Source organism: Girardinichthys multiradiatus, chromosome 10 (genome assembly GCF_021462225.1).
Source record: "Girardinichthys multiradiatus isolate DD_20200921_A chromosome 10, DD_fGirMul_XY1, whole genome shotgun sequence".
Classification (NCBI taxonomy): domain Eukaryota; kingdom Metazoa; phylum Chordata; class Actinopteri; order Cyprinodontiformes; family Goodeidae; genus Girardinichthys; species Girardinichthys multiradiatus.
The window spans coordinates 18,368,363-18,387,883 of record NC_061803.1 but is presented as its reverse complement, the minus strand read 5'-3'; the positions used below and the strand labels follow the sequence as shown (position 1 = coordinate 18,387,883).

Genomic DNA, 19,521 nt, shown 5'->3' with positions numbered 1-19,521 from the left:
TTGGAAAACCACGGAAAGTTTAAAAGTTGTCCTGTAAGATTAAAAGGTTTTGTGATTAATTATTTTCCAATTATTTCAAATTATTTTCCATAATTTTCTATGAAGGACAGGGGGAGAGTTTCACACTGAAGGAATCAATAAAAACAAGCATTTTAGACCAAATGTTTAACTTTTAAAGTCACTTGAGATCAAATGAGTGCAGATAGTGAATACCACTCAATAAAATCTTGCTATACAACAGTCATTACAGTAAATAAGAGAATTGTAAATAACTTAAATATGAGACGTAAAACACATTTGATTTGAAATAAGTCAGAAAATATTTTTATAAGCAATAGAGAAAAACACCCGACAAACCAGATTCTGAAAACTAAACCTCAAATTCACACACTTTGAAGCTGCACTACTGCTGCAAAAATTAATCACAACGATGTGTTCCAAAAAGTTCTGCTAAGATGTTTTATGAACACACCATACCCACTGCAATGGAACCCTACAGATTCTCTTAAAATGACTGCAGTCCAGCAGCACAAAGGCAACAGCAACTTTTTCAAGGACTTTGTTGATTTAAGCGAAGCAATGAGACAATTTTTTTAGATTCAACAAGCACCCGTGAAGCCCGAGAATACACCTTTGTATGCCCTCAAACCAACAACTCCATATGAACACAGTTCAATCACAATCTTGCAGGGAAAAAACAGCCATCAACAGGAGGACTCTCGGTGTTGTAGAAAAGAGTTGACAAGAGGAACGCCTGCAGAGTGGACCATGTTCTTCTAACACTTATTTATTCCTCTTTCTAATTCAAGGGTGTTTTTGTTTTTTTAATGGGCAGCATTAAGGTGGACCGGCACTGAGGTCTATCCATGAAGCCGCGATCCAAATTCCAGAGAATCTTGGCAACTCCTCGGGATAGATGGGACCCTCATGGATATAAAACCCCACAATGGATGAATAGGTAAACAGAAGAGTGTGAAAGAGTGATGGCAAAAAGAGAATGTTCACTCTCAGCGAGGCACAAAGAGGGTGGTGTGTGAGTGGGAGATGGGAGAAAGCCAAAATGTTTAGGAGGGAGGAAAGTGGGGGACGAGAGGGGCTCTGAAGGGAGTTGTTGGTAAGTAAAAGTAAAAGTTTGGTCTCTGGGCTTTTAGGCGGTGCTGTGCGTAGTGTTAACTCAATCAAAGGGTGAATTATACCTCCTGAGACACTCAGGTAACCTTTCATTATGGCCCTAATCCTTCTTAATAACAGAGCCGCGATGTCGGCAATGCCCCATTAGACAGAGAGCCACTGAGAGGAAGAGCCATTACTCCCCACAGGCCTGCAGAAATGTGAACACACCAACACTCACTCACAGATTCTCTGCAGTGACAGATGAAATCAATCACAAATTCAACATGAGCCACAGAAACTCATCCATGAGGAAATGGAAAAATTAAAGGAGAGTAAATGTGTGTTTACGTGAAATCAGACATGGACTCTATAAAAGCAAAAGCCAACTATGAAAGCTGTGATCTAATGCTTCTAACCTTTAAGGTTCACACAAGTCGTATTTCTAACTGCACACAAGCTTTTGATATTGAAACTTTTATGGAAATCTACACAGGTTTTAAAAAGTCCTTTCACTGAGATGTCATCGCGACCCAGCTGAGAGTAAAACTGCGCTGCCCATCCCCCACCCGTTAAAAAAAAACATACTGCTATTTAACTTTACCTGCAAGTAAGACAAATTCAGCTGTAAATATTTCTGGTCCTGAAAAACGCAGGCAGCCACGGAACCAAGCAGCTTCAACCATCAACCTTATTCAACTGACGCTGCTTTAAAACTACAGCTAGGAAGCTACAAGCCACATCTGCATAATCCAATTAATTAGCCAATTTATATCATTTTGTTTTACTTGTGTTACTCCATAAAAAAGAATGACAAAAAGCTTTAATGTTCTGTGCAACAGATATTTCCAAACTATTACTCAGTTACTGTTTATTTCATATTTTTGTTCAGGTTTATGCATATAAAGTCAGAATATCAAGGTTTTTAGCAGCAATACGAGTACATGTTGCATTTCTGCTCTAATTAAAAACTGATTTGATCATATTTAACATTTTGAGGTTTTTGTGTAGATACTGTATTAAGGAACATTTTTGGGTTTTTAGCAATTTAGCTTTTGAGATATCTACAGGAAGACGCCTTTAAATGGTGCAATTGCACAAAAAAATATGTGTTTATAGTTAAACAGAAGATTTTGTTAAATAGAACAAATAGTTAAAGCTTGCATATGTCTTACCACGCTTTGATAAAAAGTTTTAAAATAAAACAGGTACATAATCTCTTGACTCATCAGAGAACATATGAATCGCATCTAATAACTAATCTAAACTTATAGCTACCTGATCCCACCCCCCATTCCCTTATTTCCAAAACAAGTTTCAAACTTTGTTTTAACTGGGTTTGACTAAAGAAGCTAAAGGCGGTCAAGCCTTGAATGTGAAACAAAATGAGGCGCTTGATAACATCTAATAAAACCAGGCCCAATGTAGCTTCAATAAATCAACAGGCCGTGCTGATTTCAGCTGCAATTAGGCTATTTCTGAGAGTTGAGATTCAAAATAAAGATTTCTGGACTGTGACATGTCTTTATCAGTGATGTATGGGAGACCAAATAAGACACAAGAAAAACACTATCTATCACTGTGGCAATTTAATGACTCAGAACAGCATAAATCAGCTCTTCTCAAAGATTCTCCAGGATCCTGACCAAATGGCAAATCAATCCAGACCCAGTCCACACCTTATTTTAGGGAAGAGAACTGTATACAATACAACATACTTGGATAAAGAACTTAATAATTGTGACGTTCACAGCAAAGTGCTTATTGCAGAAGCAGAACAATCCTTTCCATGTACTCATGATTAACTGAGGCTGCAAAGAAAACAAGATATGAGAAGAATTATTAAAGAGTCGTCTCAAAGTCAAGAGGAACCAGGCTCATGTTAGCTTAGCATCTCAGCAACTGTTGTGCAAACATCATAAACATGAGCCATATGTCCTGAGTAAAATGCCCCTTCAGATAAAAATTACAATCTACCTTTCTAAGCTGAGAAGGCAGAGGGGTCTAAAATTCTGAAAGGGACAAGATATTTTTCACTCTAAAACAAAAAAAAAAAAAAAAAAACATCCTTATATGAATATAAATATAAAAGAGTCTGGTGGAATACAATCACAGTGCTATTGATAACCCTGTTTTATGCATCTGTTTTATTTTTAAATTGGGATTTTTAGAGCTTTACAAACAAATTACATCAACCCAAATAAATTTGGGTTATACTGACCTGTTGAAATTGTATACATTAGCCATATCATTTTAAGGTTAATTAATGTGTTAATTAATAATTTAAAAAATGAAAATTGAAAACAATTAATTTGGAAATAATTAAAAGGAATTTTAAACTATAACCATATATAACTTCGTATGGAAGCAGATAACATACACTTTGTCTGGGTATTTGCAACTTTCACTTCAGTTGCTTTTTGTTACAATGTGTTGTTGTGCTTTAAAATCACTTAATTTTCTTTATTCTTCTTTGCAAATCTGAGGATTTTAATTTGTTGAGACATGAAAAATGAATAAGTTGATCAAGTTTAATGTATTTGTTTTCCAAAAATTAGAGCAATTTTCTCATTTATGCTTTAATTGTATTCAGAATGTTTTGCTTGGAAGATATAAGTTAATTGAATACTTAAGTATTAGTCACTGGCTATTTTGGACCTTCGATTTTATCTACAAATAATCTGGACATGTCAATAAATCCTGAAATAAATTATTTTAATTTATAATTCATTTTAGAGTTAATATTCTGTTTAATTGCGCAAATTGCTACATATAACTGTAAATGTTTTCCTTAGTATAAACATTATTCTTTGTAAGTATTCACCTGTACCACCCTAGTCCGTAATCATAGTTGCGGTCGAAGAAGTGCGGCTCCGCTCCCACTGCCCTGATGTCCGGATGTACCCGCAAAAACTCCAGCAGTGCCCGTGTCCCTCCTTTCTTCACCCCGATGATGAGAGCCTGGGGCAGCTTCTTGCTCCCCTCCCCGAGCGGGCTGACTTTACCTGCGAACCTGGGAGAAACGACCAGATCTGGCGGCGGCGGCAAAGCTGGAGACTCCTCTGGAAGCTGCCAAACCGTCGCCCCTGCGCGCACATCAGCAGCCCAACCGGCAACCCGGTGGCCAGCCAACTCCGAACCGGCGCTCCGCTCGCTCACAAGCCGCTTGCTCCGCAGGGAGTCTCTGACCGGTGAGGGCGAGGCGCATCGGTCAATGAGGAGGTGCAGGAGGATAAGAGGGGCGAGGAGAGAACAGAGCATGACCACCGCTTTCCTGGAGAGGATGCCTCGGGACGTTGCGTCCAGCTTGCGGATGCGGCTAAAAGCCATACCGGCTCCGGTGAATGAGCCACAGCCATCCTAAGCGAACATCACTGAGTCCACTTTCCATGAAGAAAAGTGCGGAAATAACCTTCATCCACAGTGCGATGTTGAACACAAACCCTCCAAAAAAAAACAAAAAAAAAAACAAACAAACAAACATATAAGACTTAAACTGAACATGTAATTCAGAAAAAGCTTAAATAAAACACAGATAACCACCCCCAAGTGGAACTAGAGTTCATACGCACTTAGGTTCTAGTGTGAGCTTCTGTCTGGATGGATGATGCTCCTCATTCACCCGCCGCACGTGTGTATAGAGTTGTAAACTTGTCTTATACGTCAAGTTCGATGATAAACACTCCACCACTGTGACCAATGACAGGGAAAGGAGAGAACCAAACAGCCAATGAGCTTCCAGGTAGGTGGACACCCTGATGTATTAACACATTTGTGAAACTACAACATAAAAATGAAATCATCCATAAATAAGATAACAAAATTGATAAAATACCGGGGAATAGAATGATTTACATACATTTAGTTATCGTTTTAGTCTTAAAGACATTTTGCTGACATTGAATTAAATTTCCAATTTAGGCAAAAAGTAATAGTTTGTTGAACTATGAAGGTTAGGAGAATCTCAAATTGATTTAAATTGAATAGGTTTTTGGAAACTGTTTGACTAACTTTGACAATGTTTTGTGAATGAAAACTTCCTTTTCATTTTATCAAATGCCCAACAAAAACAGACGATCTTGTGAAAAAATAAGGACACACAGGTAAGTTCATACAAAAGTGTTCACATATCAATGTCTAATCTTTTTCAGATATTGATATGTAATCTTGAAAAAACTAATGCATGTGCTCTGAAACTTGTTTTATTCACTAAACAAAAGATGTAATCAAAAATACTTTTTCTAGCCAAGAAATCTGGGACACCCTGACCCCTAATCGTGGCTGCTTTTCACCAAAATAACTTCAGCAAGATGCTTCTTGTAACCATGTATTTGTCATGTTGCAGGGTCCAGTGCTGCTTCAGTTTTTTCACAGAAGGTCTCACATTTTCCTCAAGCACTTTGTGCTCCACATTAAAATTCATTGAGGATTCTATGAAGTTGGGCTTTCGAGCTTCTGTTGCAGCAATACTGCTTCACAGTTGGTATGTGGTTCTTCACCTGGAAAGCTGTATTTGGTTTATGCAAAATATATCCTTTGTTCTAGTGTCCAAATAAAGCACTTTTGGACTCATCTATCCAAAACACATTATTCCACAAGTCATTGTCTTTGTCTATGTTGTCTCTGGCAAAGTTTAATCTGAACCATCATGTTTTTCTTAGAAAGCAAATGTTGCCTTTTTCTCCTATGAAAGTTAAACTTTGTCTTTCTGATGGGACACGTATGCACTTTCATGCTGTAGATCCCCGGGATGATATTTTAGGGTTTTTGGAGACTTTGTTTAGCATCTTGCAGTCTGCTTTCGAGGTGAACTTGCATAGACAGCTAGACCTGGACATGTTGGCAGTTGTAATGAATGTCCTCCATTTGCGGACATTTTTTCCTTACAATGGAATTGATTTCAAGATTTTCTGAGACCTCTTTAAAATCTCGAACAGAATTACAAGCTGCTATGACCTTCTTTTTGCATTTCTCTATATCTCCCACCCCTAGGTTGTAAAGAACTCCAAATGTTCTATCTCAGTGGCGGTGAGGTCCATAATGCAACATGTGAAGTCTAAATCAAATCTAGAATTTGATTCCTAGATTTATATTATTATATCATATTTTGCCATGATTTATATTTAAGTGATTAAAACAGTGGCAATAAATGGATCAAACATTGAATAAGTGCCTCATTATTAACTGTCAAATGTTTCAACCAGATCAACCAGCTAATTTATTTATTTATTTATAAATGTTAATAGGCTTCCTTTTTTTTTCATTTTTTGTTGAAGGTCTGCACTCACACATTTCTGCAGCCTCAAATGATAGCAGGATCACAGATTCAAGTAAAAATAATTGGTGAGGGTTACAATATTTTAAAATCATGCACACAAAATTTTGCTTAGGCTTGAAAACCATCTGCTACTGTTTAAAATGAGCTGATTTTGGGGTATATCGGCACTTAAAAGACATGAAATTACAGACTAGTGAAAATTTTAAAGAATTTACTGCTGTAGTGGTGTACCTAGCTAAAACTTTTTCATTTTTCTTCAGGCTTTTGATTTTGGTTTGCCAACACAATAATATTAGAAATAATATTAGAAAACATATTATGATACTCTCTAGAGTATAATAACACATGTTACAGCTATCCTAATAGTAAAGCTTACACATAAAACCAAATTTAAACTCAGAAATGTAATTGCTTGTTTGGTACATAAAAATCTCAACATGATCACCGCTGACTCAGTCTGAGTAAGGCCACCAAAGAAGATGGCGTCGGTCAAGAACCTCTTTATATGACACGCAGAAGAACAAAAAAGTGAAATAAAGATAACGGAGCACATAATTTCTTTACAAGTGAACAAGAACAGAACCAAATGCTTCACATCTGCTCCTGCCATTCGAGTATTAGCATGAGAATGTGCAGGCAGTGCTTCAATGCTGCACAGCTCACTGCTCGAGAAAGCGAATGGAGACCTCAATAGTGGGCCGCATTGCCAGTGCCAGATGTCCCCCCATGTTGTCTGGACAATACCAGACGGTGTCCTGCATTTAACAAATCACACCCCGTGTCTTTTTTGCATGTCCTCGACATAGAGACGTGTTCAACCCCCTCAAACGAACCATGATGACACTTAACATTCCCTCACAGAGGTCAAATGGCTTCATGTCCTTAAATAACTAGAGTTATTCATAGTTATGACAAATCCAAAGCTGAAGTTTTGTTGAATTGCATTATGAGTACCTTTCTATTTTAAATTTAAAAACCAATATTTAGGGACTCCTCTAACTTGCTGTAGAAGTCTCAGCTCCATCGGCCTGGACCCAGAGGTCACTCAGTAAACCTAAGGATTCAGACATGATTAATGGGAGAAGAGCAAAAATGCAAAATGCATTTCCACAAGAAGGATACTTATTTACTCTGACATCTGTGTCTTTACTTTTTGTGAGACGAAATCTGTAGTTTACTGTATGAATGAGTCAGATCTGAAACATAGGTTCAGTTGACAAAGAATGCAAAACACATTAATTATTGCTCCAAAACTACTCAGACAACTTTTTTTTTTCACATTTCATGTGTTGGCATTTCAGGCATATCATACAGAGAAGCTGGTTGTCTACGTGAGCCAGGGCAGATTTGATCTACAAAAAGGATATCTCAAGACGGAATACTAACTGTGTGACTGACTTTATTAAATCAAGACTAGATCCAGCATCATTATTGTAATAGTAACCTGCGTTTGTATGTCCTTCAACCATTTGGAATAATTGTGTGTCAATGCGCGTGTGTGGGTGGGTTGGTAGGTAGGTGAGCGTATGTGTAGAAATAAGTGTGCTTGTGCAGAGTGGATATACCGCTCTTGTAAATCTTTTTGTTATTTATATGTGAGTCTCTTCTACTCATCACCTGTCCATTTACATGTCCTAAACAAGACATGTAAACGGGCAAAATTGTCGTTTCAACAACGTACGGACAGCAGATCCAACCACCACTGCTGTGTGCCATTCTCCACTGCATCAACAAAGTCCAATTGCTACCTGAGCTTCCACACCTTTCTAAAGGACTCCGAATTGCAGAAGCAACGGGCTGTTAAGATCAGGAGAGATCATTTTATTGTCACAAATACTTCCCAAGTGTGTTCGCGACATTTTGTTACTGCTGATCTGATCAAGCCTCCCACTCCTGCTGGACGTCAACGACTACAACCTGGAGCTGTTCCTGTGCTTTTTCATTGGAATAACTATAATATTCCAACACCACGACTTGGAGTATGGGAAAGAACATAGCGTCCACCGAACACCGATCTAACAGTGATGCAGACTGACCCTGATGAAGATGACCCAGGGTCCTGTCATGAACATGACTACTGCGCCAGTACTTGCGCTGCCCTTGATCTCTCCCTCAACTAAAAGGAAGAGCTACGCGAGGAGATATCAAAGCTCCAAAAACAAATAGAGGACTTGACCGTCAGCAGCAAGTTCTGTTTGGAGCGGTTTTCTGCGTCTGAGGACATACGATTCTTTCCCAAGTAATTAAAATATCCACAGTGTGTGAGTTAGAACCATAGATCAGCAGAGCTATTACATTAAGAGCAGTACAAACAACATTATTTGGGTGGAGTATACTGACTATAGTTCTTAAATGTCCTAGAGTTGGATAATAGAGATGACAATTAAGATCAAATTACTAGATATTTACAAATCAGTGAGTATTGCTGGGAATTATGTCAAGCTTGTTTTGGTTATCAGAGATGATCTGAGTTATGACTGGTGATTACTGACTGTAATTTCAACCAGGCAAGTTAGAACAATTGGTGGCAGCTCATGTCATCTGTCTTGACAGTGCAAGTGGTGTGCAGTACAGCTCAGTGATAGTAATCCAGATGTGCAATACATTAGTTGAGAGGCACAGGACAATGTAAGGAGATAGTATATGTATAAGTATTGGAGGCAGTCACTCTTTCTCTCCTATGTGAATGCCACTCAAGTGTATCACTTTGGCATCTTGTTGCCTCCTCAATAAGGTGTGACTGTGACAAGGTCACAGAAAGTGAGGTCAGATGTAGCTGTTCTTGATGTGTTGGCACAAATGAATATTCGGATGGGTTTAAATAGTAATCTTCTAGTGGCACACTCGGGAATGGGGGTGCATCCTCATGTATGACAACACTATCAGATGGAGGTGGTGGTTGTTGATAGGACAGTACACTACCAGCTTGCACCTTCCCAAAGATGGAGTCCACAAGTGGCTTGGCAGCAGAGATGTTCATAGTGCAGATGAGGGGAAGAGATTCTGCTTTCATTCCAGCATAGGCTGGTCCAGGATTGAGGGTGGCCGGGTGTGGGAGCTCACCGCTGTAGGCCTTGTAAAGTGTAGATCTGAAATAACAGAACAGTTGATGACATTCATTTTTACACATTGTAGTCTGTTTACCAGCACAACTGACTGTGAATCACAGATCACATGTCATCTGAAGTACTAGGATGTAAAATGAAAGATTTTGAAGAGAACAGGGCAACAGCAATGATGGAATAACATGAGATGATCAAGAACATTTATTCTTTACAAACAAATCTACAAATTTATCTACAAACTGTAGGCTCCCTATTAAATTAGATATTACATACCTTAGTCCACTGGCTGTAGTAGCACCTGGTTTAGGCTTTAAGACAACCATGGCATCCACGGGTCCAGGCTTCACCCCCTATTTATTGAAAACATGGTGTTATTTAAGTGACTGTAAAATGTAATACAAACGATAATGGAATGAGACAAACCATAGTACATGGTTTATGCCACTTTTGTTCTGTCTGTGTGCATAAAAGGACAGGAGGGACAACAGACAGACCACATTCGGAATAATAAGCAGTCTGGAAAAGCAATGCAACTAAGTGGTTGCAGATTCCACAACCAGCCACACAAGAGCAGTTGCTGCTAATCAGCACAACTGGTGTTGAATCACGTAATGTCATCTGAAAAAAAAAAAAGAGACAAAATGTTATATCTTGAAAAGAAGAACGTCTCCAGCAATGGCAATAGGAGCAACATCTGCCCTGTGCTCTTGTTAGTGGTGTATTTCACTTGTCTACTGTCTCATGTAACTTTTGTGCTGTTTTAAATCACTTACACACAGATGTGGGTAGTAACTAGTTACATTTACTCAGTTACATTTACTTGAGTAACTTTTTCACAAAAATTTACTTTTAGGAGTAGTTTTACTGCAACATACTTTTTACTTTTACTTGAGTAATATTATCATGAAGTATCGCTTCTCTTACTTGAGTAAAATCTTTGGCTGCTCTATCCACTGTGAGCAACTTTACTGACTAAAGAACAAGCACATTTTAACCTAAAATGGTATGGTTTAAGTTTCACTAAAAATCAGTTTTCTTTTGTTCAGACAATCTTTATTGTTTTAATGTTATTTTATCTGCTGAGATTTCGGCCTAGTTTATTTTCCTTTTTTTTATTTGTATTAATCACTTTTTTTTAGTCTTTAAAACTTAAGGAATTTGCACATGACTTTATATTATGGTCTGTCTGATTACATCATTTTAAATAGTAAAACAGTTACTCAGCACTTAAGTAGCCTTTTTTTACCAAATACTTTTTTACACTTACTTGAGTAAGTAACTTTCTTGGACGGCTACTTTTTACTTAAGAACCATTTTTTGGTATTCTACCCACCTCTGCTTGCACAACACCGGGCTGTACTCTCTCTCTCTTCAACAGTGTTGTGCATGAGCTAATAAGTTTAAATCCAATAGTTTACTGAGCAAGCACGGATTTCTGAGAACTATGAACCAAATATACTTTACATTTGAATTTCATTTTCACTCCAGATGAGATATTTACACATAGGAGTGACAGAATTACAGATTTCCATTGTTTCTTGTGCCACCAACAATGGAACAGGGCAGGTTTTGCTTCTACTGCTTCGGGAAGAGTTATCAGAATATGGTAATTAGTATAAGTGTAGAAGCAATAAGTTAATAAAGAAATTAAGATGAAAGGAAAGAATACATTTAGAACATGCAGTGAAGTAAGAGCAAGGACAAAAAGGGTAGAACTCATGTTGAACTAACTTTTGAACATGTTCAACAGAACGTCGAACGTTACACAGAACAGAACCTGGAACGTCTCATTTTAACCAGTCCTACTCTCAGCTGGTGTGGCGTATCTGTTTTCCTGATAGATCTGAAGCAATGAGCCCTCACTGTTATTTCTTTAGCCGTATTTTTGCCTAATACTTCCATCAGAAATATAAACATGTTAAAAAAAAATAGGCATTTCTATTACCAGGATGTTTTGGTTCATGACAAAAAACAACAGTCACATTACTAAGCAGGTTCCTGTGAACTTCGTAGACTCAGCCATAACAGTGGCACTTCCGCATACCGAACGGAAACATCGTACCATCCTCACTCTAAATGAGGAAGTGATGCATGCACCGAGCGCATTATCAGTGAAGCACAGGGGCAGCAGGCCCCAGGCCAGAGAGGTACAAGGTGAGATGTAGGGCACCCCAGACCAAGCCACATCGCCATCCCTGAGAGCCAGTCCCCCCAGCAGCCCAGGGTCTGCACCAACACCTGGCAGCAAGACCACCCAGCAACAGGTAGTGGAGACCCCCTCCCAGAGCCTCAAACATGCCAGCCCACCAGCTCAGCAACCCACTGTGGCAGTTGGAACTTGGAAGGAGCAAGGTAGGGAGGGCACATCCCACCTGGTGAGCTAGCTCCTGGGAGGTCAAGAGAAAGGAATGCCCACCAGAGCCCAGAGTTTCCCATGCTGCCCATGGCCACCCCGACACTTCCCTGGGAGCTATAGTCAACTAGATGGAACCCCACCACTCCAAGGTTGCTGACAGCAGTCACCCCACCACAACCCTAAAGCCCTGAGTGTTTCTAGTATATAAAAGTTGAGGTGCAGGACGGGACAAACATAGTTAAAGTTAAAGTCTTCTTCTGAAATTTTCCCTTTAGTATTATTAATTTTAAGCTACCAACTTTATGCTTTTTCATTGGTATTGTATCTGTTAGGACGTTGTTCTGTTTTGTTCTTACACAGAGGGATTATTTCTGAAGTGAAAGAGTTACATTAATATTTTAACAGAATCAGCAAACTTTACAAACCAAGACCCACATTTTCCTTCCCACAGCTAATAAATACTTGTCTAAAAGTGCACCCATAAAGAAGTTCCATTTCAAGATTTATAAAATTATATACTTTTACTTTCAAATGTTATTGTAAAATAAGAAAACCACAATTAATTGTATTTCTATTTTTAAGTTTCAGAACACAAAAACGTTTTACAGTAAGAAAAAAAAAAACACACCGTCTTTTATTTATCCGATTATACATTTCTGCCTACAAATCAGATAAATTAGTCTTGTAATATTCCTTGTCGTCATAGTTTTCTTCACTGATTTGACCCACATGCAGAATGAAACTCGGGAGGCAGGAGAAAAGTTTAACAAGTTTATTTTGATGGGTAGTGGGTATTAAACTGGAACTGGGACTAGAGGCACCGCACTGTATGGGAAAGGAGGACAGGTAAGTACTCTGGAGACAAATGGGACTGGGAACTGGATCACGATCTTTGCTTACTGTTTGATGAAAGGTGGTTGGAGTGGAGGAATGATGTGGAGCCTGGGAAGACTGAATAGACGCTGCTGCGTAAACGGTGAGTTATCCAGGAAGACAGTGAGTACCCTGCTGATGCTTTGGGTGCGTTTTTGTTACCTGGTGAGGATTAGGTGAAGCAATTGGTAGAGGGTGAGCAGGGTTCGCTTGCCTGGAGATGTCCATATTGAGCTGTCAGCCGAAGCTTGATCCAAAATGGGTTTCTTTTGAGGCTTGAATACTTAAGCTGAGGCAGGTTCCAAACTAAGGACTTAGAGCCAGAGCTGAAGGTCGCAGGGACTTGACACCAGGACTTGAGGTTTCCTAGGATGGAGCACAAGAGAGGTAAGAGACTATGAACTTTAAGTTTAGACTGAGCTCTCATAGCTTGGCCATTTTGAATTACCACAGAGGTTAACACTCAGGCAATGGAGTGCTGACAGCTCCACCTTCTTATACTCCTCCAGGTTGATGAAAATGAGGAACACCTGCTACCCTCCACACCGGAGGATCTTGGCGGCATCTAGTGGTGAGTAAGTGCTGGCAGCAGGCAAAAAACAATACATGAACACTCTCAGACTCCGACACTTGTGATGAAATTTGTTGACTTGAAGTAAACTGATTTGATTGCAGGGATATTACATTTTAATATTGCCTTTAGATTTAAGAACTGGCTTATTTTTTTCTCATTTTTCTAAGAAAAAAAAACACTGAGAAAAAAAAAACACACACACTAGATTCTCACCAGTGTGTGTGCTAATATGCGTGGTCAGGTGGTCGCTGCAGTTGAAGTTGCGCATGCAGATGCGACAGTGGAACAGCTTCTGGACCATGTATAGGCGCACGAGGCGCGTCAGTTTATCTGAACGAGAGAAGCAGCAATCGCAGCACTGGTTTCTGGTCCTGACTGTGGGCAACCTCACCTTTTGTTACCTGCTGTGGCAGGAGGTAGACCGGCAGTATGGGAACCACTATGGAGGTTGGCGGGATGCAGGCGGGTGGCAGGACCTGTGGCTGAAAGGCCTGGAGGGCAGGCTGGACGGCACTGGGAGGAAGGAGGTGGTTTGATTCTGGTGCAGATATGTACGATGTTGTTGCAAAGAAGATGGAGGTGACGTCTGAAGACCCGCAGCTGAGGCCAGACTGAGAGTGTGCTGATGATGTCACTGCTGATGCAGAAGGCAAAAAAAAGCTATTGAATATATCAACTTCCAGTAATAAAGTGACATTATGTCTAACAGAAAAAAAAAATTTCCGCCTAGTTTCGAACTGGTGACCTTATAAACACTACACTACGTCATAAACACCACCATGTGGTACTATTGCCGGGTTCAATGTTGCTGTTGCTTTCGGGAAACAACATTGAGTTCTCATTTTGTCCATTCCTACTTCTCATTTATATATGTAAATATGTATATCAATCATGTAAATTATGTCAAAAGCACAAATGTGGTTTACCATTTTTGAAGGCTTTTGTCAAAGGTCTTGGCATGTTTCTGTAGTGTAGTGGTTATCACGTTTTGCCTAGCATGCAAAGGTGCCTCTATTTTGGTTTAAACAGGTTGTTAAGCACTTATTTGGATCAAAAGAGAAATTGAACAACGTTGATGCAGCAGTTGCATACATTTGGTTGATTTACTTTTAGTAACTATGAGAAAAAGCTGTACTTACTTTAAAAGTATCTACACAAAACGTTGAATAGGAAATGTGGTTGACACTGTTCTATTGTAACAACTTGTAATTATAAAATAAATGTTTAAAAAAAGAGAAAAAAAAAAAACTGTTTTCGCCCGGTTTCGAACCGGGGACCTTTCGCGGGATATTTAAGCTTAACTCTCTTAAGGTTTCCTATTAATTTCCAATGCTAGTTCTTAACACTACGGATGCAATACACCTTTTGGCCACTAGCGTAAGTTTGGGGGCGCTGTTTCTTCCGTTTCAAAACGGAAAGGAGTCAGCGAGTTTATAAGTGTATGCAGTGTATTGACGTTCCTGTAGTAGATCATTTATATGTTTTAAAACCATATAATACATTACAAATTTTGGTCTTTTTTCACTGTTTACAATGAAAAGGAAGCTGATCTTCCAAGTCAGTTTCGGGAGAAAGGTTTGGACTTCAGCATTTGGAGCCCAGTTGTCCTCCTGTCCCTCTAGACTGGAATAAGTCTAGGTCACAGAATATCCCAGACCCTCACCACTCTGAGCAAACCCCTCCCTGTGTGAAAGCCAGTGACCTACCTGAGGAGGTGAAGATAGAGCTCTTAGCTCAGGTAAGCTTTGTGTTTGCTTTTTATTAGATCTGACACATTTTACGTAATTTAATAGTATTTAAATACTTATCATGAACCAACTTAATTACTCATTTCAGGGTCACATTGCTCGTGCATGTGCTCTCAGCACACAGATGACAGTCCAACCCTGCCCAAAGAAAGGTAAGTCACTTCACCTTTCATCTTTCTATGTTTAATAGGTTGATACACTCAAATGAAAAATAGTGAATCTTCTACTTTGTTTTCTCTCTCTCTATCAGATGTTCCAGTGGTACCAGCACTGCCTTTTGCACCCTATCCGCATGCTGCTCGCACAAGTCCTGTCAAGGCTGGTGGTCTGCTGTATGTCCTGGACCATTCTAGGTGGACACGTCAAATGAGAGATGCTATTGACCAACTCATGGCAAAGCATCATGGGCAAAAAGACTTTCTAACCAAAGTTGATGCAGAGTATGCTGTTGTTGTTCAGGCTGCATCCAGGGATCCAATCAGCCTCCTACCACTAAACAGCATATATCTTGCTATGCTATGTGAAGCACCTGGCTAAGATGACAATCACCAGCTCATCACTAAACACCAGTTAATAGAAACTTTTGGAGACCCAACAGCTGTGGCATTCCCCCCCAGGCATTACACCACTGGATGCCCCTTTGACAAAATCAGAAATTGAGAAGATTGTCAAAGACATTGTTCAAAAGCAACAGGACCAGCAACAACCACCTGCAAAAAAAGAACAAGGAACTGTACGGCTTGTGGCCAGCCAAAGTCACGTTTCCGGGGGGATGGATCCAGTATTAATTTTTTTTTATCAATCAGGAGATATGAACTGTTTACTGTTCCACTAAAGTCTGTCAGACCTATGCAGCAGAGGGCCTGATAGACCCAGGAATGTCATTTGTTAAATTTTGCCCACCCTCCTTTTTTCATGAGAGAGCTTGAGGCTGCTAAGCAGCACTCTAAAGCATCAAAGCAGGTTAGGGAGGATTGAGAAACAAGAAAGGCTTAACCGGTAAGGCAAACTTTATAACCACTACACCACGGAAACTAACGTCTTGCCACGACCTCTTACATACCCTTGTAGACCACAACGCGGTACTATTTCTGGGTGCAAGGTTGCTGCTGCTTTCGGGAAACAACATTGAGTTCCCAGTTCGTCCCTTCCTACCTCTCATCCATATATGTGAACCCATGTATATGTTGTCAAACACACGTAGGTGTTGTACGAGGTCAGCTTCCATGTTTCCGTAGTGTAGTGGTTATCACGTTCGCCTAACACGCGAAAGGTCCCCGGTTCGAAACCGGGCGGAAACAGGTTTTCTTTTTTTAAATAGAAGTGGTTACAATAGAACTGTGTCAACCACACTGCCTATTCATCGTTTTGTGTAACTACTTTTAAAATAAGCGCACCTTTTCTCTCAGAGTTACCAAAGTAAATCTACCAAATATCATTCGGTTCCTATTCTGATCTGAATAAGTGCTTAACAGCGACATCCTGTTTGAACCACAATATAGGGACCGGCCTCTGGAAAAAAGGCAGAGTAATAGAAGACAAAAACTGTTTCCGCCCAGAAGCTTAACTCTCTTAAGGTTTCCTATTCATTTCCAATGCTAGTTCTTAACACCACGGATGCAATACACCTTTTGGCCACTAGCGTAATCTTGGGGGCGCTGTTTCTTCCGTTTCAAAACGGAAAGGAGTCAGCGAGTTTATAAGTGTGTATGCAGTGTATTGACGTTCCTGCAATAGATAATTTATATATTTTAAAACCATATAATACATTACAAATTTTGGTCTTTTGTCACTGTTTACAATGAAAAGGAAGCTGATCTTCCAAGTCAGTTTCGGGATAAAGGTTTGGACTGCAGCATTTGGAGCCCAGTTGTCCTCCTGTCCCTCTAGACTGGAATAAGTCTAGGTCACAGAATATCCCAGAGCCTCACCACTCTGAGCAAACCTTCCCTGTGTGAAAGCCAGTGACCTACCTGAGGAGGTGAAGATAGAGCTCTTAGCTCAGGTAAGCTTTGTGTTTGCTTTTTATTAGATCTGACACATTTTACGTAATTTAATAGTATTTAAATACTTATCATGAAGCAACTTAATTACTCATTTCAGGGTCACATTGCTCGTGCATGTGCTCTCAGCACACAGATGACAGTCCAACCCTGCCCAAAGAAAGGTAAGTCACTTCACCTTTCATCTTTCTATGTTTAATAGGTTGATACACTCAAATGAAAAATAGTGAATCTTCTACTTTGTTTTCTCTCTCTCTATCAGATGTTCCAGTGGTACCAGCACTGCCTTTTGCACCCTATCCACATGCTGCTCGCACAAGTCCTGTCAAGGCTGGTGGTCTGCTGTATGTCCTGGACCGTTCTAGGTGGACACGTCAAATGAGAGATGCTATTGACCAACTCATGGCAAAGCATCATGGGCAAAAAGACTTTCTTGCCAAAGTTGATGCAGAGTATGCTGTTGTTGTTCAGGCTGCATCCAGGGATCCAAACAGCCTCCTGCACCTACCACTAAACAGCATATATCTCGCTATGTGAAGCACCTGGCTAAGATGACAATCACCATCTCGTCTCTAAACACCAGTATAGAGAAGCTTTTGGAGACCCAACAGCTGTGGCATCACCTCACTGAAGGAAGTGAGACTGTAGATGTTCCTGTGGCAACTATTCCACCTGCCACTGTTAACCCGCCCAGCAATAAACCACTGGATGCCTCTTTGACAGTATCAGAAATTGAGAAAATTGTCAAAGACATTGTTCAAAAGCAGCAGAATCAGCAACAACCACCTGCAAAAAAAAAGAACTGTTTGGCTTGTGGCCAGCCAAAGTCACGTTTCCGGGGGGATGGATCCAGTATTCATTTTATTTAATCAATCAGGAGACGTGAAATACTTTTACTATTCCACTAAAGTCTATCAGACCTATGCAGCAGAGGGCCTGGCAAATCCAAGAATGCCATTTGTTGATTTTGCCTGCACTCTGTTTTTCATGAGAGAGCTTGAAGCTGCTAAGCAGCGCTCCACAGCCTCAAAGCAGGTTAGGAAGGAAAGAGAAACAAGAAAGGCTAAGGAGGAACATCCCACTGGGCGGCTGTGCAGATTCTGCCACAGGCCTCTCAAACAAGGACCAAACAGTCCACACAGGTTTTCCTGGTGTGGCAGGAAAATATAATTATTGTCCTGCTAAGGTTTTTTCTCTGTACCAGGCTGAGGGGATGACCAGGGAAATGACATGGGCAGAGTTCTGTCAGTCTTCTTTTTATGAGGCTGAGAAGAGGAGATGGGCCGTGGAAAAGGGCAAGTAATGGCTAGCTGATCAGACAGCCATTGCTCTATGTTCCATGTACATACTGCAAATATTCAACCCTTTACATAACACCGTGTTCTTTACATGCTTTACTTTTTTCCTGTGTATTTCTATATAGAAAATTGTTATTACCTTTTACTATAAAAAAGTATTTTTAAACATGCAGTACAAGTTGCTGTGATTTGTATTTCTTGCTGTGACCTTTTAAATAAACATAACTGAACTGAAACCAAACTATTTTCTTATAGCTGTTTTCTCATTTAAGTAAAAATATTGTGCATATGTATATGATTCGTCAAAGGATTTATTCTTAATGCTTTTTATAATACAAACTTTAATTTGGTTTTTTGACTTAGCACTAATTCAAGGTACATTATAATTATAATTCAATACAAAAACTTTCAAAACATTGGATCCAAGAGTAAGTATTTATTTAATGATATTCTTTCAATTTCTATCTAAAAATAAGACATATTTATTGTATAAAAACTACATTTCAGTTCCTGCCATGACCAGGATTTGAACCCACATCAGACAGCGGACACAGTTTTACTGGCAATCAGTGATCTACACCACATGTGACGGGAATGTGATAACCACTACACTACGGAAACCTATAACACCTTCACGGAAACACCTTTTGAAATGTCTGTGAAATGTCTTCACGGCCGCATACACGACTTCATTTGCCTTAATTTGCCCACATGTCTTTTCAATAACTGTTTCATGTAAAAATGCCCCCAGACGCAGTTAAAATGTAAAATGTGTAAAAATCTTGAGTTAAAAAGTAAAAAAATCACGGTTAAAAAAGACGAACAGCGATTCTTCCGATTTCAGCACAAGGGTCCAACTCCACATTATTCGGCCCTGTGTTGGTCTGCACACCTGACTCTAAGGACAATAGAGGTCAGTTTTTCGGCTCAATTCCTTCCTCTCTATTGGATAATGTAATGAGGTCAAGAAAGATGTAAAGGAGGCAGAACCACAAACACAACCGAATCTGACCTCAATCAGGGTGGGACAAAAACTAGATCTCACAAAAACTGGCTGAAGTAATATATTTAAGTTTTAGATAAACTGTTATTACCCGACAGTACTTTATATTGGGAGAATTAGAAAATTAATACAACAAAATCTGCTTAAATAATCACATAGTGCCTTTTTCATTAAGACCTGAACAACATGTAGTTGTAGAGGGCTGTAAAAACT

General features: G+C 39.6%; 2 protein-coding genes, 2 long non-coding RNA genes and 1 other non-coding gene across 11 annotated transcripts in view; 3 read left to right on the top strand and 2 right to left on the bottom strand.

Annotated features, from left to right (window-relative positions):
- LOC124874675 (heparan sulfate glucosamine 3-O-sulfotransferase 3A1-like) overlaps positions 1 to 4,728 on the bottom strand; it is a 50,104-nt gene extending 45,376 nt beyond the window's left edge. Inside the window, exons 1-2 of one of the 2 annotated variants that reach the window (XM_047376137.1) lie at positions 4,683 to 4,728; positions 3,935 to 4,554 (exon numbers count right to left, since the gene is read on the bottom strand). In XM_047376137.1, coding sequence (XP_047232093.1) covers positions 3,935 to 4,440 — 506 coding nt within the window. In that variant the 5' untranslated portion in view covers positions 4,441 to 4,554; positions 4,683 to 4,728. The other variant, XM_047376136.1, reaches the window with a different exon arrangement.
- Positions 4,729 to 12,579: 7,851 nt separating this feature from the next.
- LOC124875546 (zinc finger protein 606-like) lies at positions 12,580 to 16,239 on the bottom strand. Of its 6 annotated transcripts, XR_007040056.1 has the most exons (6): positions 16,160 to 16,239; positions 13,658 to 13,893; positions 13,470 to 13,586; positions 13,131 to 13,247; positions 12,710 to 13,048; positions 12,580 to 12,634 (listed from the first exon to the last, which is right to left on the bottom strand). XR_007040056.1 is itself a non-coding variant. In XM_047377761.1 (5 exons), exons 1-4 carry the CDS (start codon positions 16,168 to 16,170, stop codon positions 13,216 to 13,218), a joined length of 396 nt encoding a protein of 131 aa, XP_047233717.1. In that variant the 5' UTR covers positions 16,171 to 16,239; the 3' UTR covers positions 12,586 to 13,048; positions 13,131 to 13,215. The 6 variants fall into 6 exon arrangements, 2 of the variants coding, with proteins under 2 accessions (XP_047233717.1, XP_047233718.1); XR_007040058.1 differs by having other exon boundaries at positions 12,586 to 13,048; positions 13,470 to 13,548; positions 13,648 to 13,893; XR_007040057.1 differs by having other exon boundaries at positions 12,586 to 13,048; positions 16,068 to 16,179.
- LOC124875549 lies at positions 14,715 to 15,525 on the top strand. The gene is made up of 3 exons (XR_007040060.1): positions 14,715 to 14,994; positions 15,093 to 15,156; positions 15,255 to 15,525. It is a non-coding gene; the product is annotated as an uncharacterized LOC124875549 (long non-coding RNA).
- LOC124875548 lies at positions 15,790 to 17,786 on the top strand. Its single transcript, XR_007040059.1, has 4 exons — positions 15,790 to 16,003; positions 16,814 to 17,009; positions 17,108 to 17,171; positions 17,270 to 17,786. It is a non-coding gene; the product is annotated as an uncharacterized LOC124875548 (long non-coding RNA).
- Positions 16,233 to 16,305, top strand: trnav-aac. Its single transcript has one exon. It is a non-coding gene; the product is annotated as a tRNA-Val (tRNA).
- Positions 17,787 to 19,521: the final 1,735 nt, after the last annotated feature.